Source organism: Aquarana catesbeiana, linkage group LG03 (assembly GCF_042186555.1).
Source record: "Aquarana catesbeiana isolate 2022-GZ linkage group LG03, ASM4218655v1, whole genome shotgun sequence".
Taxonomy (NCBI): domain Eukaryota; kingdom Metazoa; phylum Chordata; class Amphibia; order Anura; family Ranidae; genus Aquarana; species Aquarana catesbeiana.
In genome coordinates, this window is record NC_133326.1 from 124699314 (window position 1) to 124724854 (window position 25541).

Below are 25541 nucleotides of genomic sequence, written 5' to 3' on the forward strand. Positions count from 1 at the left end.
AATAGAAACAAATTTAAACAAATCCAAAATAAATTATAATGAAACAAAATTTCATCTGAATTCAAATTTGAATCAAATTCAATACCAAAATTGAAATCAAGTTGACTTTGAATTTGAAAAGGAATTAAAAATTTAAACATATTGCTGACTATTGCTGATTTCCTTCAAAAACTGTGTGCAAGTATACCTAAAAGTATTGATGCTGTTTTGAAGCTAAATTCAAATATTGATTTCATTTAGAGCTTTCTTTTGTTCACTCACTCTGCACTTTTGAATTGATAGAAATAAACAAGTAAAATAAATATTTTTAAAAGCATTTGTACTTTACATTATTTTCTCACACATGTTTAAAACTTTTGCACAGTACTGTAAATACAGTAGAGACAGAAAAATGTTGAAGTCAGATATTTCTTTTATAACTTAGAACACTTCACATATTCTGAATAAACCCTATTAGTACAAAGAAGATTAATGTGTCAAAAATCAAAATGTCAATATTTCTGGTGAATGAATAATTTTAGCGTCATTTGTGTCCAGATCCACATATATGCTTAATATAACCTAGGACCCTTCAATTTTTTTTTCCTGTTTAAATCCTTCTATTAAGGGTCTAGGCCATCCATAGATGTTGCTACAGGTTGCAGGAAAGGAAATAGCATGATTCTCCCATCACACGACATGCTGGTTGTACCCAAGTAGATCAATGGATCACCTTAGGTACAATTATCCTGCGTATAGATAGTTCGAATCTCGGCTGGTCCCTGCTGAACCAGCCAAGATTTAAAACATCTATGTCCAGTTTTACTGTAAGTACAAATACAGAACAGTACAGCCATGTAACTTTTATGGCAAATGTAGGTAGAACTTGCAAGCAACGCAGGTGAGACATAGTTTGAGAATAACAAACAATAGTGGCGTTCATACAAAATAGGTACAGCAAACTCTTAACAATCAAACTAGACCATCAAAACCAACCAGGGATGGTGGGCACAAATGAAGGCATAACATGCTTGTAATGACTATACTCAACTTAAAGTGGAGTTCCACCCAAAAATGGAACTTCCGCTTTAAGTACTGGTGACCCCACATTTGGCCATGTCATTTTTTTGGGGGGGAGCGGGTACCCAGTTTTCTAAGAAACAAACAAATTCTTGCAAGCTACCATGTAAAGATCCAATTAGAGTAGTTAAAGACAGCTGCTAGCATTGATCATGTCCCATATGTTCGTGCCAATCTAATCTGTAAACCAATAAATGCTGCACTATTCAAATGCGATCATACGGCTTTCACATTTAATATAAATCCCAAAATATAGTGCTGTGAAGTGTTGCAATCCTATGCAGCAAATGCCATACATGTACTGCAATCCTATGCAGTTAGAAATTGCAATCTTGTGCTATATTACCAATGATGATCCTATGTGATTAAAAATTGCAGTCATATGCGATAATGCTGCAATCCTATGCAGTCAACGCAACACATATATTGCGATCCTATGCAGTTGGAAATTGCAATCTTGTGCTATAATACCAATGATAATCCTATGCGATTAAAAATTGCAATCATATGTGATAAAAATGAACATATGCAATAATTCCAGTAACAATTAAAGTGACTATATACAGCTCTATATAAAAAGTGCATCCACATTCAATTACTACTATAAAAAACACATGTATCGTGCTTAAAGTACTCTTGTGCAAAACTAGTTATGCATTAATGTGCCATTGAAACCACAACATAAAAGTCCACTCCTAACTAGTACTTTCTTCTCCTTCTCATAAAGTTGATAAACAACAGGTGCTTGTGTCCACTCTTGTGCTCCCCTTTGGTGTATGCGCTCACCTTAGAGCGTGTGACCTTGCACCCAAGCTTGGTCAAACCACGCTTTTAAACCACCTCTGGGTTTATGGTCAGCATTCAGATCCTTGGCTGGTTACTTGCACATGTGTCCATATAGAAAACAGAGGAAGCTCAATAGTGTGATTCCGTTTAAAATGTATTTAAAATATAATTAACAATCTTCCCTATACATAGGGTACTCACATGTTATAGATGCTAAAGTGCACCATCCTGTATGAGCCAGAAACAATAAAAATTGCTGTACTGATGTGTCCTCTCCTTTGCTGAGACCTCTAGACCGTCTCACACGCAGGACAGGATTGCAGCATTATTGCATATGATTGCAATTTTTAATCGCATAGGATCATCATTGGTAATATAGCACAAGATTGCAATATTCCAACTGCATAGGATCGCAACACATGTATTGTATTGACTGCATAGGATTGCAGCATTATCGCATGTGATTGCAATTTTTAATTGCATAGGTCTATCATTGGTATTTTAGCATTAGATTGCAATTTATAACTGCAGTATGGCACTTACTGTTTAGGATTGCACATCAGAGCACTATATTTTGGGATTTATATTGAATGTGACAGCCATATGATCGCATTTGGATAGCGCAGCATTTATTGGTTTACAAATTAGGGTACCCAGTTTTGACAGGCACCCAGCCCCCACTTCTTCCCCTGGCGCCGTGGCGTCGGAAGGAAGTTCACCTCTCCCCCCTCCCTCCCTGCAATCTTCTGGGACACTTCACGGGTCCCAGAAGATTGCCCGGCCATTCACAGCGTGCAGCGCGGCTCGCGCATGCGCAGTGCGTGCCCGGCTGTGAAGCCACAGCAGGGCGCCCACAGTTACAATGCCGGTGCCATGGAGAGGAGGGGGAGAGGAGTGGGGCTTCGTGTGCCCTTATCGCTGGACCGTGGGACAGGCGAGTGTGTTTGTTAAAAGTCGGCAGCTACACTTTTTGTAGCTGCTAACTTTTAAATGGGTGGAACTCCGCTTTAATTGTTATGCATGTGTGTCTTAAGGTATACAAAGATAGTATCTTCAATCACATGAGTTTCATGTTAGCAATAGTAATTACATTTTTATACAACTCTTAAAGTTGCCGTCATAATTTCCAATAGAAGAATTTAGTATTTTATAAATAGCATCAAGGGATTTGGGGGTCCAGCACATGCTGATTCTCTTGTAGTTCAACAATTTTTTATATATTATAATGATGATAACTTACCTATAATTTCATGCTACATATTCTGTTGGGAAAATAATGGAGGCTTTCATGTTGTGAAAACTTATTTTTATCTGATAAAATCACAAATATTTAAACAGTCTATGAACAAGTTGTACCTAACTAATTTTCAGATATTCAATTAGAATCAATAAAGATTCAAATCGAATTTGATTTGAATACGGATGAAAAATCTAATCGAAAATGAAACAAATTAGGAAAATTAATCACTAGCAAAGGGCTTAGCTCTTGAATCTCTCACAAAATCTTACACTGAGAAATGTACTGTTAGTTAGGCCCCTTTCACACATGTGGACCATTCAGGTCCCCCTGTCAGTTTTTTAGGCGGATCTGAATGAACGCTCCATGCAGGTCTATAAAGGGACGGATGTCAGTGGGGACATGTCCGCTGACATCCGATCTGCTCTGCTCCGCACCAATCCGCTGAATCCAGATGGATGAAAACCCTATTTTCCATCCGTCTGATGGATCGGATAAAAATGACAGGTCCGCCCCTGCACAATGAGCAGAGACAGACCTGTCAACCCCGGCTCAGCGGGGATCAACGGAGCGATCCCTGCTGAGCAAGTGGAGTCCATCAAAACGGACATGTGTGTGTGAAAGGGGCCTTACACTATAATAAACTAAACAGTTATACGCAAAACAAATATATTGACCACTTGATGAATTCATGTTTTTCTGTAAAAGGGAATCTGAAGAACTACTGAAGAACAAGGAGACCGGGACCTTCATGATCACATTAAGCCAAAGAACGTTTGGGTATATTTTGTCATATAAGTGAGTTTTCATCATACATCTACCATATATGTATTTATGTTATTTTTGAGATAGAAGAGAAATGTTTAGTACTTGAGGGAGAGGTGGGGTTATGCTTTATTCATTTATTTTGTTTTCCTGTCTTATATTTACTGCAGCTATTCTCACCAAAGTCTAGAAAGCATGACCTATTAGGAGTACTTGAGGACTAGAGTTGAGAAACACTTTTCAACATTATTATATAAAATATGATTATCCTGTCCAGGGGAGGATCCACAGTCTGCAATTCCAATATGTGACCTTTAACCCGGGGTCATCATGGCAGATATTAAAGTGATTTTCCTTAAATGTTAAAGGTTTCAATTACCCCCCATAAATGAACAGTAGCATTCCACCACTTCCAAACCCTGAAAACTGACATATGGAGGTTGGTTCACTAAAACGAAAGAGTGCAAAATCTGGTGCAGATGTGCATGGTAGCCAATCAGCTTCTAACTTCAGCTTGTTCAATTACGTTTTTTCAAAACAACCTGGAAACTGATTAGTTTCAATGAAGAATTTGCACTCTCCAATTTTAGTAAATCAACCCCAGTTTGCCTCCAGGAAACCCATTTCTCCCAAGCCTCATCCTTCAGCACCAGGTATCCTCAGGTGTTTTAGATTAATGTCCAGCTAAATGAAAGGGGTGTTCTTATTGCTTTTTGCAGATCTGACAGTTTTCATTTTACAATGAAATTAAAGACCCTGCAGGGTGCTATCTTATTTATAGGCCTCTTTCCAAGGCATGCAAGTGAAACGGGTTTCATACTTTGCCCTGAACTCAACACAACTCCTCTTTTTAGGCATGTAGAAGGTGCATATCTATTCAGTCTAGGACTAACATCGCTGCTACCCTGTTTCCCCGAAAATAAGACCTAGTGTGATTGTCGGTGATGGCTGCAATATAAGCCCTACCCCCCAAATAAGCCCTAGTTAAAGTCCTTGTAGGTCTTATTATTAGGGTAGGGCTTATTTTCTGGGGAACAGGGTAGAGCTTATTTGGGGGGTATGGCTAATATTGCAGCCATCACTGACTATCACGCTAGGTCTTATTTTCGGGGAAACAGGGTATAATATGCTTCGGCAGTATAGTTTCAGAACTTGGTAAATTAAACTTTACTACTGCTCACTGCTACAATTGAGGTGGCCTTGCTGCTACTGATCTGGATGCCAAATGTCATCTTATGCCAAGTCCCTGCTGTTAAATACTTTGTATGCTAAATTGTGTTATTACCATAGTTAATCCATTTTATGCTTGCCTAGTTATTAACCATACGTATTGGGTTTTATTAAGTTTGCCTTTACTACCTGGTTTGGTGCTTGTTTTCTCTGATATAGCACTACTATTGTATACTAATTATTACTTTTGGTAATTCCTGTGATATTGTATTTTTGTACACTCAACCTGGTGTGTCAGAGGTGCTGAGGTTCTTGAAAAGGTCTAGGCAAAGAACAGAGGACCCAGCCTATCAGGTGGCTCCTAAGGGGGGTAGTGCTACATTTTTATTCTGTGCTGTACATTACATACTTTGGACCACCCCAATCTTCATGCTGTGCTATACACTGTGCTCTCCATTCTTCTCCACTGCATTCACTTTCCTATGGGTTAAGTAAGGGAATTCTTCGTTATTACGTTAGTCAGTGCACCCATATTATGGTATCATTTTTGCAATTGAAAGAACATAGACAAACACACTAAGATTTGTATAAAAGCTATTCCCATTTATTGAAATTGATTATATTTATTGATGGGTATAAGTTTTTATAGACAGTGGACGAGTTACTGGTTACATAACAGAAGGGAGCCCATGGTTATACACACTATAGATGACAACGGAAGGATCGTCAGTTAAGTGTTGGCATTGAGTTTCTGTCACAGTCCAAACACACTGCAGCTTGACATCCTGTACCAACTGGTAATATAAAATGGATATAAAATGGAGGTTAGCTGGAAAATGGCTGCACTTCAGTATCAGCAATGCTCATTTCCCCTTCAGTTACATTCATACTGCTCTATGCCTTGTTGTTCATTCATACCATTAGCAATTTTTAAAAATTTTAACCCATTCAACAATCAGAAATGCTTTGTACGTATTAAATAGGCATGACAGTACAATAAATATGGTTATTTTTTATTTAGTATTATATAATACATGAGAAATACTGAGAGTAAGATGACTGAGGTATAATACCTTCAATAAGACCAGTGCCACTTTCTGATGATATTTCATGTTTAATGGCATTTTGTTTGTAGGTTTGCTGTTTGTTGCTCTCCTGTATACTTCCTGCACTCCCAGGATTACTGTAACATAATTCCATTTCCAACTGCTAATGGTTCAGAAAATGTCATTATCTGTGATACAGGAGACACTCAGGCTGACAGCCTATGCTAGCATACCACAACAACAACAGCATCTACATCATAAAGACACTTTCAATGCACCTGTATACAGTACCACTTTTGCAAATCGAAATTATTTTTATAATGCTTATTACCAACCCTGAAGATCTGAGAACCATGAACCAATCTGTGAAAAAATAGGTTCACCCTACAGATCAGGAGCAGTTGTCTATCAATTCACACCCAGCCAATGCACAGATTATACTAATTCCAACCTTAATGAAAAAAGCTGTATTGTAGCCTAAAGCTAAAATCTAGAGGGCTATGCTGACTCTGGACTTGATAAAACACAGTGGACCAACACCAGCAGATGACATGGCTCCCCAAATCATCACTGACTGTGGAAACTTTACACTGGACTTCACGCAACTTGGATTCTGTGCCTTTCCACTTTTCCTCCAGACTCTGGAACCTTGATTTCCAAATGAAATGCAAAATTTACCACAGTCCGTGATGATTTTGGGAGCCATGTCATCTGCTGGTGTTGGCCCTCTGTGTTTTATCAAGTCCAAAGTCAGAGCAGCCCTCTACCAGGAAATTCTAGAGCACTTCATGCTTTCCTCTGCTGACCAGCTTTATGGAGATGCTGATTTAATTTTCCAGCAGGACTTGGCACCTACCCACACTGCCAATACCTGGTTTAATGATCATGGTATCACTGTGCTTGATTGGCCAGCAAACTCACCTGACCTAAACCCCATAGAGAATCTGTGGGGTATTGTCAAGAGGAAGATGAGAGACACCAGACCCAACAATGCAGGCGTGCTGAAGGCCACTATTAAAGGGCTTTCATAACTCCTCAGCAGTGCCACAGACTAATCGCCTCCTTGTGAAGCCACGTTGATGCAGTAATTTATGCAAAAGGAGCCCCAACCAAGTATTGAGTGCATATATACTGTACATGGACATACTTTTCACATATACAGTCTCCTCCCTGGTATAGTTACCACACTATCTCGTCTGTAGAGTGTAGTGATGTCATCAAGCCCCTCCCCTACGCGTAACACCACAGGGTCACGTGGCTTCATCAGGGGGATTCTGATTGGTCGGCACGGCGCTCTGACTTAAACACCATTCTATTGGTGCCATTTTCTTGTAGTCTCCTTACACTTCCTAAAGCGCCATTTTTCCTGAGATCCCAATGCCATATGTTTAACCCCTGCCATCACATATTGATGATGTTTCCCTAATACGTCCGTGATGTTTATATCTACTGCATATAAAATAAAAAAAAATACATATACAACAAATAAAATACAAAAAAAACCCCTAATAGCTATCCCCCTAATATATATATATATATATATATATATATATATATATATAAATCCCCTGATTTGTACAGTATTATATTTAACCACCTCAATACCGGGCCATATTCAAATGGCCCGGTATGGCAGCACGGCGATCGCGGATGAGGCGTGTCCCTCAGACACAGCCCATCCCAGATCCGTGTAAAGAGCCAATAAAAAAATGGCTTTTTCCCACGTGACCGGCTGTGTCCAATCACAGCCAGTCACATGTACTGTCCATGTGGGCGCATGCAGAGCGGCGATTGGGGACGAGGCTTGTCACCCTGACACAGCCCAATCCCCAATCGCAGTAAAGAGCCAATGAAATAGGCTCTTTACCACGTAACCGGCTGTGTCCAATGTCACAGAATGTCAACATGAAAAACAATAATTAACGAATTAATTACAAACCACGCTCCCTGTAAAGTCCAAGTGCAGATGACACATGAGAGTGGTTTGTAATGAATTTGTTAATTATTGTTTTTCATTGTTTTTCATTTTTCAATTACCATTATAACGTGCTGCTCCTTAATCTATATTAGTCTAACCAGCTTCCGTGTTGGTAGTCTCTACCATCTATTATACAGAATGTCAACAAACCACGTTAACAAGATGTTACTGGGTTCTCCTCCTCACACACCGATCGTGTGTGAGAAGGAGATTGCGGTAACATCTTGTTACTGCTTACAGTGTACACCAATCACACTGATTGCCCCCCTAATAAAGAGGACCTGTCACCACCCATCAAAGTACCTGTCACCACCCATCATAGTACCTGTCACAGTCCATATGAGTACCCGTGTACATGTCATGTCACAGTTCATATGAGTACCCGAGTACCTGTCACAGTCCATATAAGTACCCGAGTACCTGTCACAGACCATATGAGTACCTGAGTAGCTGTCACAGTCCATATGAGTACCTGAGTACCTAAGTGCCTGTCACAGTTCATCTGAGTTATAAACAAATATATACCGCGCTGTCTCAAAAAAAAAAAAAAAAAAAAAAAAAAAAAAAACTAAAGCAGCCAGCACAGCAGTGGATAAAGTTGCAAAAATGACAAATAGGGTGAAATGTGCAGCGCTTATGTGATCATATAAACCATGACAAATAATATTAGTACAGAAAACTTGAATAATAAATGATGTGCTCAAAAATACTCCAAGCAGTCCTCTATTATGACATGTGATGTCTATAAACAGAGTAACTGGACGTGTGATGTCCAAAAAAGAAAAAAGTCAGTGACAAGCTTCAGTCATGTGTGATGATAATCCTCAACCACATGTGGATATAATATAGTGACAGTCTTTAACTTCAAATAAGTATGATGTAATATACTTAACACGTGAGTGTATTTTCTTTGCTTTTTATGTATTAAAATTTCCATACGGAGTTACACTATATGCCTTCCTCTTTCTTTTAATTATGGGGCTGACTGCCTATATCTACTGAGTCCATCCATACCTTACACTTGTTCGGAGGTCCATCTGGAGGTCATATCTGGATAGAGCATCTGATCCCCTTGGTATATTATACCACAAAGCTTGATTGACTCACTAGGTGTACACCTATTTGAGTTCAATCCCTCTGGGCTGACTGCCTATATCTACTGAGTCCATCCATACCTTACACTTGTTCGGAGGTCCATCTGGAGGTCATATCTGGATAGAGCATCTGATCCCCTTGGTATATTATACCACAAAGCTTGATTGACTCACTAGGTGTACACCTATTTGAGTTCAATGCCTCTGGTAAGCAGCTTCTGGTGTCTTTGGTGGTGGACCCACTATTAACTGTTATTACATCATACTTATTTGAAGTTAAAGACTGTCACTATATTATATCCACATGTGGTTGAGGATTATCATCACACATGACTGAAGCTTGTCACTGACTTTTTTCTTTTTTGGACATCACACGTCCAGTTACTCTGTTTATAGACATCACATGTCATAATAGAGGACTGCTTGGAGTATTTTTGAGCACATCATTTATTATTCAAGTTTTCTGTACTAATATTATTTGTCATGGTTTATATGATCACATAAGCGCTGCACATTTCACCCTATTTGTCATTTTTGCAACTTTATCCACTGCTGTGCTGGCTGCTTTAGTTTTTTTTTTTTTTTTTTTTTTTTTTTTGAGACAGCGCGGTATATATTTGTTTATAACTTACAGTACTGTTATTGAGATTGGTTTATACTGCTGCAGTCATCTGTAAGTTCACACACTTGCACATTTATTCACGTCTTTTTCAAGTAAGATGGATGTATTCGAATATCGAGCAGCACGCACGGTTAATACTGAGGGCGTGTTCACTGTTGCAGGTAATGATACGGAGATAGGCGGTCTTTTTATGAGACTTAAAAATGCCATGGTCTCTGAGCTACACTTGCAATGGGATGTTGCCTTCTTGGAGCAATACATATCAGAACATATGGTCCCAAGAAGTCTGAGATGGGATATCCATCCACAGCAAGGAGATCCAGACTTGGACTCTTGGTACAAATATTTCAATGATGCAGGTACCGAATTTTTGGGGTTTTTGAATTCCAAGAAGAAAAATAGACTCCAAGTCCTGGATAGAGAGATAAAAGAACTGAAAGATAAGCTTTTACAGTTCAAAAATTCCCAAGAGTATCATTCTCTTTCCTCGAATCTTCAGTCTTTTCTTGAGAAGGAAGATAGAGAGCAAAAGAATAAAAAACACAAAAAATACTCTCGAGATGCGGGGGATTATAAATCAGGGTTGGTTTTCGGTTGGCAAAAGACATTGTTAGCGAACACCAATCCTGAAGTCTCTTCTAAGGCTGTTGTACATGGTCCCCATGCTGTCAATAATATGGTGAACACCAGCCATTCCAGCCACACACAACCTAAACCCCCACCTACACCTAGAGGGTACTCATATGAACCTGTAGGTCATTTAGGTCCACAGAGAGGTAGACATCCCAATTATCATACCCCTCCACCACCACATCGTGGACGGGCCAATAATCGGAATAAGAGGGGAGGTAGAGGTCGCTCCAGAGGCAACCAACACTATCATCAGACTCCTCATTATGTCGATTATAGAAATTATGGATACAACGGGTCCCCTGTGAGAACCTATGATAATCCACCCCCCTATGACTCTCGTTATTATGACCATCCGTCAATCCCAGTGTACAACAGATTTTCTCCACTCCGTCATAGAGAGGATCAGTCATATAACAGGAATGAATATAATCGTTCTTCATTAAGTCAAAATCGATATGATTTAAGTCCTAAGGGAAACCAGGATTTTCGTCAGGGCACACAGGGAAGAAAAAGGTCTTCGGACCCAAAAGAGGTTCTAGAGGGGGGCGGAGAATCCAGAGAAGAAAAAAGAAAAAGGACATGATAGGCAATGGAGTTTTTAATTTAAGCACTAAGGAATTGACCACTCAGGAAATGATGATATTGGACAAGGGTTTAAAATTTGCCCCCCAAAAGAAATTAGACAAATTTCACACCTTTATAGATGTCCATAAATTTATTAGGAAGATTAATATCCAACGTTATGTAGCTTCTAATACGTCTTCTCAATTTCAAAGAGCTGCTTCTTCAGGCATGGTACATTCAGGGCTGTCTAATCCGTCTTTATTCAGCCCCCCTGTACCTGCAGCTCCTGCCGTTAACATTTTTAGGGACCTAGTTTTGCAAGATTTAGCCAAGCTTCCTCCCAAAAAGACATATAACCAGTCCTTTCCAATGCTCGGGTTCAAATCACTGTGCGAGAGGAAAGACATTGTAGTCCGTCCTGCCGATAAGGGCGGAGGCATAGTCGTGCAGGACAGACTGGACTACATTCAAGAAATGTATAGGATATTAAGCGACCAGGACACATATAGGGAACTTACCAGAAACCCTACTGCCCAATATAAAAAAGAGCTGGACCAACTAGTTTTAAAAGGTTTTAATGAGCAGATTCTAAATAAAAAAGAAAGGGCTTACCTAGTACCTACTGCACCTAGAATCCCAATCATGTACCATCTGCCCAAGATCCACAAGGATCCTGTTCACCCTCCGGGTCGACCAATCATAAGTGGAATCGACTCTGTAACATCACGTATCGGTAAATATATTGATTTCTACCTTCAACCATTGGTCAAAGGCACTCCATCGTATCTTAAGGATACGACTGATGCCATTAGGCTACTTGAAAGTGTGGAGATTGGGGGGGACCTGCTGATGGCCACTGCAGACGTGGCATCATTGTACACCTGTATCCCCCATACCAGAGGTATAGAAGCGGTCACACATTTTCTGAACCGAGACCATTCCATTACCAATAAACAAAGTGAATATATTATTGAGCTATTACAATTTGCTACCAAACACAACTACTTCTGGTTTGACCAAAAGTTTTTCTTGCAACAGAAGGGTGTGGCTATGGGGGCCAAATTTGCCCCTAGCCTTGCCAACCTTTTTATGGCAAAATGGGAGGAGGATGTCGTCTATTCTGAACACAGGCCCTCATTGGTACTGTGGGCCAGATATATAGACGACATCCTCCTCCTATGGGATGGCACCCCCGAATCCCTCAGGGAGTTCTTTGTGTTTTTAAATGACAACGATCGGGGGATTTCGTTGACATATGAATTTAGCTCATTTAAAATTCACTTTTTGGATCTCGAAATCGAGATGGTCTCACGCCAATTTAAGTTTAAAACTTATTTCAAAAATACTGACCGCAATAGCTTTATACCAGTTGACAGCTGTCACCACCAATCCTGGTTACAGTCTGTGCCTCGTAGTCAGTTCCTGAGATTACGCAGGAATTGCACAGATGTAAACAACTATTTCACTCAAGCATCAACACTGAGGGACAGATTTATAGAAAAGGGGTACGACCCAACATCGTTAACCTCAGAAATAAATAGAGTGGCTGCAATTGATAGAAAATCTTTGCTGACACCAAAATCTCCTCGTGAACAAGAAAGCTCCTTTAAATGCTCTATGCTCACCACTTTTTCAGTCCAACACAGAGAAATCAAAAACATCATTTACAGACATTGGGATATACTTAGGAATGACCGTGTTTTAAAGGAAATACTCCCAGAACAACCTAAGGTCATCTTTAGAGGTGTGCCTTCTTTGCAGGGAAAAATTGCACCTAATATCATAAATCCCCCCATACGACCTTCTTTTTTTCACAACTTAGTGGGTTATTTTCCCTGCAAAAAATGCACTGTATGTCAATACAATTCCTGTGGTAGACGTAAAAGCCTCGAGTTTAAATCGAACACTACAAATTGTACATATCCCATTGAAACATTCTGCACTTGTGCTACCACACATGTCGTTTATCTGATTACCTGCCCCTGTGGGAAGCAGTATGTGGGCCGTACAATTCGAGCTTTTTCTGTTAGAGTCAGCGAGCATATCGCTAAAATAAAAAGTGGTGACATCAAACATAATGTGCCTCGACATTATAGAGAGCATCACAGACGAGATCCTACTGGTTCTCAATTTCTTGTCATAGATAAATATACACCTCCTTGGAGGGGAGGAGCTAAGACAAGGGGAGTCTCTCGTTTGGAGACTTATTGGATCCACCAATTGCAGACCTACTCCCCTTTTGGGTTGAACATAGAATGGGACATCAATGCTTTTATCAACCAAGCATGATGCCTTTTCTCTATTTCCGGTACTTTAGGGTCCAGTTGGTACCTATTAGAATGTCTTTTATGAGAGGTTTTTTTTTTTTTTATAAGTATTTTTAAATGTTTTTATGAAGGTATTTTTATTAAATTCTTATAACATGTATTTTAGATTGTATATTTGAATATATACTGGTTTGGTCCCTATCACAAATATCAGCTTGATCCAACCAATAACGTTTCCTTTCTGAGGGGTGCCATCATTTGTCACACCTTAGTATCATATATATTTTTTATATATATTACATTATTTTATTTATTTTTTTCTACCCCCCACATGGAATCTCGGGATTTGAACCGGCGGCCCTTTTGCTGCTGGGTGGGAGTGCTGGCTGCTACGCCACTGCCCATGTTCAGGCTAGAGCAATGTGTGGATGTATTATATTGTTTTTGAGGGTGATACCTTGTAACTTATTGTATTAATATACATGTCCTTATGACAAACTGCGCCATGTTGTAGGTTATATACAGCGGACATTGTGCCGTTTTAAGCCACATCTGCCCCTATATGTCCCCGAAAATAGCGGTGCCATGTTTTTGGCTGTTTAAACCAGTCACTGTTCCACATGATGTCACATCCTCTTTCACATGTTAAAATGAGGCTTGGAACTCTTGTCCGGGCGCCATTTTGGCAGAACCAAGAAGTAATCCTCCTCTACACATGAAAACGAGGCTTGGAATGCAAGCCCGGGCGCCATTTTGGAGGAACCAGGAAGTAATCTCCATAATTTGCACTTTCAATTAGATGGAGCTGCCACTTGTTATGGGGGTAACCAGTACCTATAAATACTCAGCCAGTACAGTGGTCCAGCACCCCAGATGATGACTTCTAAGTCGAAACGCGTCGGAAGGATATGCTGAGACCACTGTCTTCTTTTATACAAGCGCTTGATTTTACTGCTTAACACGTGAGTGTATTTTCTTTGCTTTTTATGTATTAAAATTTCCATACGGAGTTACACTATATGCCTTCCTCTTTCTTTTAATTATGGGGCTGACTGCCTATATCTACTGAGTCCATCCATACCTTACACTTGTTCGGAGGTCCATCTGGAGGTCATATCTGGATAGAGCATCTGATCCCCTTGGTATATTATACCACAAAGCTTGATTGACTCACTAGGTGTACACCTATTTGAGTTCAATCCCTCTGGGCTGACTGCCTATATCTACTGAGTCCATCCATACCTTACACTTGTTCGGAGGTCCATCTGGAGGTCATATCTGGATAGAGCATCTGATCCCCTTGGTATATTATACCACAAAGCTTGATTGACTCACTAGGTGTACACCTATTTGAGTTCAATCCCTCTGGTAAGCAGCTTCTGGTGTCTTTGGTGGTGGACCCACTATTAACTGTTATTACATCATACTTATTTGAAGTTAAAGACTGTCACTATATTATATCCACATGTGGTTGAGGATTATCATCACACATGACTGAAGCTTGTCACTGACTTTTTTCTTTTTTGGACATCACACGTCCAGTTACTCTGTTTATAGACATCACATGTCATAATAGAGGACTGCTTGGAGTATTTTTGAGCACATCATTTATTATTCAAGTTTTCTGTACTAATATTATTTGTCATGGTTTATATGATCACATAAGCGCTGCACATTTCACCCTATTTGACAGTTCATCTGAGTACCCGAGTACCATCAAGGACCTGTCACAGTCAATCTGAGTACCTGTCACAGCCCATCTGAGTACCTGAGTACCTGTCACAGTCCATCTAAGTACCTGTCACAGTTCATCTGAGCACCTGTCACAGTCCATCTGAGTACCCGAGTACCTGAGTACCTGTCACAGTTCATCTGAGTACCTGAGTACCTGTCACAGCCCATCTGAGTATCTGTCATAGTTCATCTGAGTGCCTGTCACCAGCCCATCATAGTACCGAGTACCTGTCACCAGCCCATGAGAGTACCCGAGTACCTAGCTGCAACTCATCAAGTTAACCGAGTACCTGTCTCCAGCCCATCAGAGTACCCAAGTACCTATCTGCAGCCCATCAGAGTACTCGAGTTCCTATCTGCAGCCCATGCCTCATAGAATATACGTTGGGGTGTTTGCTTTCCAAAATGGTGTAATTTTGTGGGAAATTCCACCGTCCTTGTGCTCAAGGACCTTCAAAAGTGTGATAGGTAGGAATGAAATGAGATGTGAAATTTATGCCCCTAGCACGCCTGAAGGTATTACTTTAATGTTGGGCCTATGTATGTGGACTGGCCGTGTAAAAGTCTCACACATGTGGTATCGCCATACTCGGGAGGAGTAGCAGAATGTTTTGGTGTGTAATTTTTGCTATATACATCCTATGAGTTAGAAATATCTTATAAATTGACAACTTAGGTTTTCATCTTCTTTCCACATTTCCTGAAGACTTTTTAAAAAAAAAAAAAAAAACATTCAAAAGACTCATAATGCTTCATAGAATATACGTTGGGGTGTTTGTTTTCTAATGGGGTCATTTTGTGGGTAATACCATTGTCCTGGTGCTCCAGGGCCTTCAAAAGTGTGATAGGTCGTTAGGAAATTAGAGGTATAATTTATGCTCCTAGAACTCCTGACGGTGCTCCCTGCATGTCTGACCTCTGTATGTGGCCAGGCTGTGTAAAAGTCTCACACATGTGGTATTGCCATACTCAGGAGGAGTAGCAGAATGTATTTTGGGGTGTAATTGGAAGTATGCACATGCTGTGTGTGATAAATAACTTGTTATTTTGTAAATTTTATGAAAAAAAAAATCTTAATTTTCCCAAGAATTGTGGGAAAAAATTGCAACTTCAAAAAACTCACAATGCCTCTTACTAAATACCTTTGACTATCTACTTTTCAAAAAGGGGTCATTTGAGGGGTATTTTTACTTTCCTGACATTTCAGGGCCTCAAGGACTGAGATAGGCTGTCAGTGTATCAGGTGTGATCAATTTTCAATGATTTGCCCCATAGCTTGTAGACTCTATACCTTTCACAGAGACTAGATAATATCCACTAATTTGGGTTATTTTTAGCAAAGAGATGTAGCAGTATATATTTTGGCCTTAAATTTAAAAAAAATTATCATAGAAACTAAAAAAAAGTGTTTGTTTTCAAAATTTTCGCTATTTTTTCACTTATGTCACAAAAGATAGAAAACCCAGCGGTGATTAAATACAACCAAAAAAAGCTCTATTTGTATGAAAAAAATGCTAACAATTTTGTTTGGGTACAGTGTTGCATGACTGAGTAATTGCCATTCAAAGTGTGAGAGTGCTGAAAGCTGAAAATTGGTCTGGGCAGGAAGGGTGTGTGAGTGCCCCCTATTGAAGTGGTTAAAATTACTGAATAATGGTATAAAATCAATTACCTCAAAATCTTGTGATATATACAAAAAAATCCATATATCAACAGTAGACAATAAACAATACTGTACAGCTGTGTAATGGTCCCCAGAAAATTAAGGTGGGATGTTCCCATTAATGATGGACTACAGGAGGAAGAACTAAATAAGGATATGCAAAAGAAGGCCCTTTGCGAATAAAGCTGAAAAGAGAAAGAAATATATGAGGGTCCTTAGTGACTATCAGAAAAAACAGGGTTTTAAATGGCAAACAAACTAACTAGTAATGGATCCGATTCAGCCTGCACAACACTGGAATAGGAAATATATAGAGAAACCCCAGGTGAAGGAAAGTATTTGGGATTTAAAACCCCTGAATTGCACACTCCAAGACTTAAAAAAATAGGAGGAAGAAATGATAATACCTACTATACAGATAACATGATAACAACGGGATGGAAAGAGAATATAGGGTTTATCACCAAAGAACCTCAAAAAAACCCACAAGTCAATAGAGTATACATACAGACAAAACAACAGAAATCACCAGTGTAGTTATAATTCTGGCCATGGCAATGGGTATCAGAAATATAGACAAGGTATTTATGCAACCAGGGCCATTTGAAGGAATTTGGGGGCCCCAAGCAAAATGGACATGGAGGCTCCCCCCCCCTGCACGCACGCAAAGCCTACAGGAATCACAGCATAGCGATACAGTTTAAGTTCACCAATACTTTATATAAATAAAAAAGGTTTACAGTGCAAATACTGCTGTTGCATATAATGTGCATAAAATTTGAACATTTTCAACAATTGAAGGGGAAGGAGGGGGACAGAGGCTGCGGACATACTACAGGAGGGGGACAGAGGCTGCGGACATACTACAGGAGGGGGACAGACTGCGGACATACTACAGGAGGGGGACATAGGCTGCCTGCAGACATACTACAGGAGGGGGACAGAGGCTGCCTGCAGACATACTACAGGAGGGGGACAGAGGCTGCGGACATACTACAGGAGGGGGACAGAGGCTGCCTGCAGACATACTACAGGAGGGGGACAGAGGCTGCGGACATACTACAGGAGGGGGACAGAGACTGCGGACATACTACAGGAGGGGGACAGATGCTGCGGACATACTACAGGAGGGGGACAGAGGCTGCGGACATACTACAGAAGGGGGACAGAGGCTGCGGACATACTACAGGAGGGGTACAGAGGCTGCGGACATACTACAGGAGGGAGACAGAGGCTGCCTGCAGACATACTAGAGAAGGGGGACAGAGGCTGCCTGCAGACATACTACAGGAGGGGGACAGAGGCTGCGGAAATACTACAGGAGGGGGACAGAGGCTGCGGACATACTACAGGAGGGGAACAGAGACTGCGGACATACTACAGGAGGGGGACAGAGGCTGCGGACATGATAGTGTCCTCCTCACCCCCTCACAGTAGCCTCCTCTGTCCACCATCATATTACAGTCTCCACACCAGTGTGTGCTGCTCCTGTTCTGCTTCCCTTTCAGCTGTCCACAGTCCACAGGGCAGCACATCAGTGTCCTTCACTGTCCCCCTGCATGCCATGGCTTCACCCCTCCTCCCCCCCAGTAATGCCACGTCATCCTCTGTCGCCTGTCCCCAGACCCAGTAGTGTCAGCTACTGTCCCCAGTAATGTCATCCTCTGCCCCAGTGCCACACTCTTCTCCTCACTTACCCCCCCCTCGACTGCTCCGCCTACGGCGAGTGCACAAAACACGGCTGCTGTGTCTTAGCCAGGAACAAGTGTACTCTTGAATCTATTCAAAAATGGTGCCGGGTGGCGCCATTAAGCTACTGCGCATGCGCTGCCCGGCCGAGCAAGTATGAGCTTTCCCGAGCCCGGCCGACTTCGGAACAGCGCATGCGCAGTTACATGGTCCGCTCACGGCCATCTTTTTTACGGGCACCGCTGCCCGTAACGGACCTTTACGGGCGGGCGGTTGGCAACACTGGGAAGTGGCTGGGACCCCAGGCCAGCTCAGGGCCCCAAGCAATTGCTTGTTTTGCCTGTCCTGTCACGACGGGCCTGTATGCAATGATAGTGCATTTTAGTAATTATGCAATGAGTGTATTTTAGCTCTGTTGCTCGCGTGTGGTAGAGAGGATTTTAATTAGCTGTGGAAGACACTTTCTTTGCAGTGATATTTATCACATATTTTGGACTCCTGTAAATAAATGAGTGGGTTAGGGTACTGGGGGTAAAGTGGTGTTTTTGTAAACAAAAACATAAATAAAAATGTATTAATGTACATTTTCAGTAACTTCCAACCAAAATAGTACCTTCACTGCTCTAACAAGTATAATGTTCTCCTGTACAGGTGTGTGACACTGTGTCAACCTTTATGATATAGTAGTGCCAGGACCCGTATGAGAAGGTAACATGTACAGGATTAGAATAAACCTCTGGACAGATACATTAGTCAGTATTAGCTTTAATAATGGTGTCAACCACATTTCTTCCACACCTACACAGTTTTTGTCAAAGTCAGGAACATTTTTAACAAAGGTAGAGTCTGATATGACAATATTTCAGTGCTTTTGTAGAGTTTTGTGTACCAACATAGCATGGATATCATGGAGCGTGCTAACATCAGCTCATCATTGGTATTCATATATTTGTTTTATACTGGGCCTTTGCGTTAGGCTAATTCATTGACAATAAGCTTCCACTTTTGGTGATCATTTTAACAAAGAAATGGACTTTATAATAAACTGTTTACAACAAGACTTATTTTGTATAATGACTTCCTTGCATTCCATATGGCATTTATTCAGACTTGTGCATTGTGCAGATTAAAGACCTGCTATTTCCTGACATATACCTCTCACAAACGATTAACTTGATTTTGGTGTAGACCATGTTACTACAATATCTAGGGGTAGTCATAAGTAGAGATGGGCCGAACGACCCCCTGTTCAGTTCGCGCCAGACCTCTCGAACATCGAGAAAGTTCAGAGCCAAATAGCAAAACCCATTGAAGTCTATGGGACCTGAACTTTAAAAATCAAAAGTGCCCATTTTGAGTGTTTAGATGCCGAGCATAGAAGTTATCGGGCATACAAAGGGTATTGGGGTCCGGGTACTGCCATGGGGGACAATGAAAAAAAGTTTGTAAAAAACATTTTTAAATGAGCAGTAATTTACTGATGCTTAAAGTGAAACAATAAAAATAAAAATGTCTTCAACCACTTCAGCTCCGAAAGAATTTACCCCCTTCCTGTCCAGAGCACTTTTTGCGATAAGGCACTGTGTCATTTTTAACTGACAATTGCGCGGTCATGCGACATTGCACCCAAATAAAATTGACGTCCTTTTTTTCCCACAAATAGAGCTTTCTTTTGGTGCTATTTGATCACCTCTGCGGTTTTTATTTTTTGTGCTATAAACAAAAAAATAGCGACAATTTTGAAAAAAAAAGCAATATTTTTTACTTTTTGCTATAAAAAAATATATATATAAAAATTTTTTTTCCTCAGTTTAGGCCTATATGTATTCTTCTACATATTTTTGGTTAAAAAAAAATTGCAATAAGCGTATATTGATTGGTTTGCACAAAAGTTATGGTGTCTACAAAATAGGGGATAGATTTAAGGCATTTTTATTATTATTTTTTTTTAATAGTAATGGTGGCAATCTGCAATTTTTATCATGACTGCGACATTATGGCAGACACATCGGACACTTTTGACACTATTTTGGGACCACTGTCATTTTTTACAGCAATCAGTGCTATAAAAATGCACTGATTACTGTGTAAATGACACTGGCAGGGAAGGGGTTAAACACTAGGGGGCGATCAAGGAGTTAAGTGTGTCCTAGGGAGTGATTCTAACTGTGGGGGGGTGGGCTACCTAGGACATGACAGCGATCACTGCTCCCGATGGCAGTAGATCTCTGTCTTGTCACTATGCAGAATGGGGAAATGCCTTGTTTACATAGGCATCTCGCCGTTCTGACATCGAGTCCTTGGGTCCCGCAGGCACAGTCATGGAGCACGCAACGTGCACGTGCCCACAATGCCACTTCTTAAAGGGGACTTACCTGTTCACCCATTTGTGCCATTGTGCTGACATATATCGTCGTGCACTGGTCGGAAAGCGGTTAAATGTAGTGCCTGGGGGGGTCCTGTAGTCTGCCTTTAAAGTGATGCATCTGTATCGTGTATAGAACCTGCTGCAGCAAAAATGTAATTTATAAAGGCAAAAAAAATGACATTTTCCCTGCATGCTTTCTTTATCTTATAAACAATAGCTTGGGAGCCAATCTGTATAATGAGGCACCAATTTAGTGCACTCAAAACAAGATTACAGATTTTTTTGGTAAAAATTTTGTGTCTGTTTTGCAGACTTTGGATGTGAGTAACAGGTGTGGAAAAATTGGGCTTTGGGTCTTAGTGGCGCCTTCACACCGTAACCCTATAGATGTACTATTGATGAATCAAGTAATGCCTGTGCATCGTCAAAGAGCAAGTGGCTGATACTGTGTTGAAATAACTCAGTTGACTCCTCCATGCATGATGCTGGGGCAGGAGTAGCTGTGGACAAGGAGGCAGAAAAAGCTGCTCTGGCAGCTGTGGTGAACTGCGCACTAGTCTCTGCTTGGGTGACAGAGGCTGAGGAGGATGAAGGGGGTTTAGTAAGCCAATTCACAACCTCCTTTGCATGCTGTGGCTGGATAGCATGGGCAACATCACTAAACAGAGGAAATGGTGCCCTGCTTGAGGACAGACCACTTTCTGAAGAAAGATTTATGAAAATAGAAATGCAGAATCGTGCACATTGGTATAAACAAAGCTTGTATGTGCAGAAATGCCTGTGCTGGCTTTATCACTTTAATACATTCTCCCTCCAGGATTGGCCACCCAGGTGGTGTCTGTAAATAGCATAGACAAATATTCATGATCCTTCTAACTTCTCCAGAACAGGCAGCAATTGCACTAAGATTTACATTTTGTAATATTGAGTCCTAATAAGGCTAAATAAACTGTCTTTTAACCCAACTTTTGAAATTATGTTGAACTGAGTCATCTACAGTGGCTGCTGTTTGATTGGGGTTCCCTAGAGCTCAACTACAGTTTATAGCATTATTGTTTATTGTCGGTGTGACTTGTCAGTACACCAGTTTTCTGGCAAACATGATAATCATCTCTGTTACACAACATTCCACTGTTTTTTAACCTTGTCTTACTTCTCATAACTTTGATAAATTGTATTGAAAATAAAAATATCCTTGTTGGTTATTTAGTGTACATGACATTTTAAAGGGAAATATTATATATTTTTAGTAAGTACGTGTAGCGCTGGTAGATTTACAATCTACCACAGGTTAGGTAAATTGTGCATTACGTAGGTAAAAGTTTGCCTCTGTTCCAGCTTGGCTGACGTTGGGTGTGTTTCCGTGCTGACCGGTGGGTGTCGCTGTTACCACTGGTCAGTGTTGGAAAGGCAACATGTCGAAGTGTATAGATGCTCCTCTGTCTCGGAGACAAGCTCGGTGGAGGTGGTCCTCCGAGTTGCATTCTGGGAAGAGGGTATTTATGGGACAGACGCCATGTTCTGGGGTCGTTTTACAGCCACCTGCTGGCCCTCCTGGCCGACAGGTATGCGTTAAGGAGCTACCTCATGGTCCTCCGATCGGGAGGCCCACGATGCTGCGGCGCAGGGGTGGGTCCAGAGGCTTGTCTGGGGCCTACCACCGTGGCCGAGGAATGGTCCTGAGCTGTCGGTCCTGTGTGACGAAGCTGGACAACCGAGGAGATCCCAGGGGAGGACCCCTCTTGGAGAGATCACTCAGCGTGCTGGTCTATAGAAGGGCCTGGTGACTCGATTGGAGGACGTATCCAAAAGAAGTAACCATACAGCATAGTGTTGCCGGTTCGGCTTAAAGGTTCAGGCACTGTGACTGACTTTCACTGCAGAAAAATCTGATACATCCTGTGGCAGAGGATCGTACGGATTTATTCCCCCAAACAAGTCTGTGGCAGAGACTTTAGATTCGTGCTGCGTACTGGCTGCTAGACCGGTGAGAGAGGCCTATCCAGATGAGGAAAGAGTGCATCCCATGAGGGGAACGCATTCCACATAATTATCTGAATTCTACCAGGACATTTGTCTCTAAGATTCTACAAGAAGATATTTGAGTTTCTCCTGAAAGTTTCCTTTTCCGCCTCTTTCCTGCTACTTTCTAAAGTTTGTCTGTTCAATAAACCATTGAAAACGTACTCCAGTGTTGGTGCGTGTGTCGTCCAGAAGTAAACTCAACGGAACCCCTAGACCCGGTGCCGGTGAAACAGAGGGAAGCAAAGTGAAGGTAACAGACCCGCTTAAACTAGCAGCTCCACCGAGAGTTAGTGCTACATACACATTTACCTTTATTATTGTAACATTTATTAGAAAGTTATTTCATGGATAAATTTGTAAATGTTCCTTCTATTGGACATCTATATATCAGGAAATGTAACTAGCAATCATGTTTAGGTAAAGTCGACCTGAGTCACCTAAGCCCCATATGTATCTGGCTGCCCTCGACACATCCCGAACACAATCTAGAGGAATTCTTTCACTGGCTTATTTTAGGATTCATTGAACCCTATAGATCTGGTGGGTGGGTGATTTACTAAAGACATGATTTTTTTTTTTAATAAAAGTGTATGTATAGTAGAGCTGCACGATTCTGACTAAAATGAGAATCACAATTTTTTTACTTAGAATAAAGATCATGATTCTCTCACGATTCTTGCGGCGTAACATCTTCTTTCACATTATACAAAAAAGTTGGGCTAACTTTACTGTTTCTTTTTTTTATTTATTAACCAGTTACCAACCGGCCCATAGCCAAATGACGGCTGCAGGGCGGTTGGATTACTCTGGGAGCACGTACTATGACGTGATCCCTGAAAACCCCCGGGGGGCGCGCACACGGGAACATCCGTGACCGCCGCATCACGGGTCACGGTAAACGGCCGCTGATCGCACCCGTTTACCATGTGATTGCTCCATCCAATGACGGAGCGATCACATGTAAACAAACCGGATCATGTCATGACGCCGGTTCCTCTCTCCCCTCTGTGTACCGATCGGTACAGAGGGGGAGGGATTGAATGGCAGCAGCGCTGTGGGCTGGATGTGTAGTGCTCACAGCGCTGCTCTGTGACATGTGCAGTCACATCCATGGATCCATCCATCCATGTTCAGCCATCCCTCCATGCTCAGCAATACCCTGCAATACTCTGCAATGCCCTGCAATACTCTGCAATACCCTGAAATACTTTGCAATACTCTGCAATACTCTGCAATACCCTGCAATGCTCTGCAATACCCCACAATACTTTGCAATACCCCACAATACTCTGCAATACCCCGCAATACTCTGCAATACTCGGCAATACCCTACAATACTTTGCAACACCCTGCAATACCCCGCAATACTCTGCAACACCCTGCAATACCCCGCAATACTCTGCAATACCCCGCAATACTCTGCAATACACTGCAATACCCCACAATACTCTTCAATACCCCGCAATACTCTGCAATACTCTGCAATACCCCGCAATACCCTGCAATACTCTGCAATACCCCACAATACTCTGCAATACCCTGCAATACCCCGCAATACTCTGTAATACCCCGCAATACTCTGCAATACTCTGCAATACCCCGCAATACTCTGCAATACCCTGCAATACTCTGCAATACCCTACAATACCCTTCAATACCCTGCAATACTCTGCAATGGCCTGCAATACCCTGCAATACTCCGCAATACCCTGCAATACTCTGCAATACTCTGCAATACCCTGCAATACTCTGAAATACCCCACAATACTCCGCAATACCTCGTAATACCCCGCAATACCCTGCAATACCCTGCAATAATCTGCCATACCCTGCCGTACTCTGCAATACCCAGCCATACTCTGCCAATCCCAGACATACTCTGCCATACCCAGCCATACTTTGCCATACTCAGCCATACTCTGCCATACCCAGCCATACTCTGCAAAACCCAGCCATACTCTGCCATACCCAACCATACTCTGCAATACCCAGCCATACTCTGCCATACCCAGCCATACTCCGCAATACCCAGCCATACTCTGCAATACTCGGTGATACCCAGCCATACTCTGTCATATTCAGCCATACTCAGCCATACTTTGCCATACCCAGCCATACCCAGCCATGCTCGGCCATGCTCGGCCATGCTCAGCCATACTTGGCTGTATTCGGCCTCCGTATGTGGCCAGGCTGTGGAAGTCTCACACATGTGGTATCGCCGTACTCAGGAGGAGTAGGAGAATCTATTTTGGGATGTCATTTTTGGTATATACATGCTATGTGTTAGAAACATTGTATAAATGGACAACTTTGTGTTAAAAAAAAAATGTGTTTTAACCACTTCCCGCCCACCGGCCGTCATATGACCTCCTTGACTTTGTGCGGGGATAGCTGAATGATGCCTGCAGCTACAGGCATCATTCAGATATCAGCTTTTTCAGCCAGCGATTCTCTACACCATAAGAATGATCATAGTGGCTGTTGTACTGCTTGATCATTCTTATGGGAGGCTAGAAGGGACGTCCCCCCCTCCCACTGCCCTCAGGTGCTTCTACCGACTCACCGCTACGATCGAAGCCAGGATTTTTTTTTTGTTTTTTTTTATTTATTTCAGGCTTCCCAGCCTAGAGGTGAGATGTGGGGTCTTATTGACCCCTTATCTCACTGTAAAGAGGACCTGCATGCCATATTCCTATTACAAGGATGTTTACATTCCTTGTAATAGGAATAAAAGTGATCAAAAAATAAATTTTTTGGACAAAAGTGTCAAATAAAGTAAAATGAAAAAAAAAAAAAAAAAAAAAAAAGTTCCCCGTGTCCCCGTGTGTGCGCGCATGCAGA

General features: G+C 41.5%; 1 protein-coding gene across 2 annotated transcripts in view; it reads left to right on the plus strand.

Annotated features, from left to right (window-relative positions):
• SH2D7 (SH2 domain containing 7) overlaps window positions 1-25541 on the plus strand; it is a 77452-nt gene that overhangs the window by 14461 nt on the left and 37450 nt on the right. For both annotated transcript variants that reach the window (XM_073619166.1, XM_073619165.1), the window contains exon 2: window positions 3791-3880. In XM_073619166.1, coding sequence (XP_073475267.1) covers window positions 3791-3880 — 90 coding nt within the window. The remainder of the gene's footprint in view (window positions 1-3790; window positions 3881-25541) is intronic.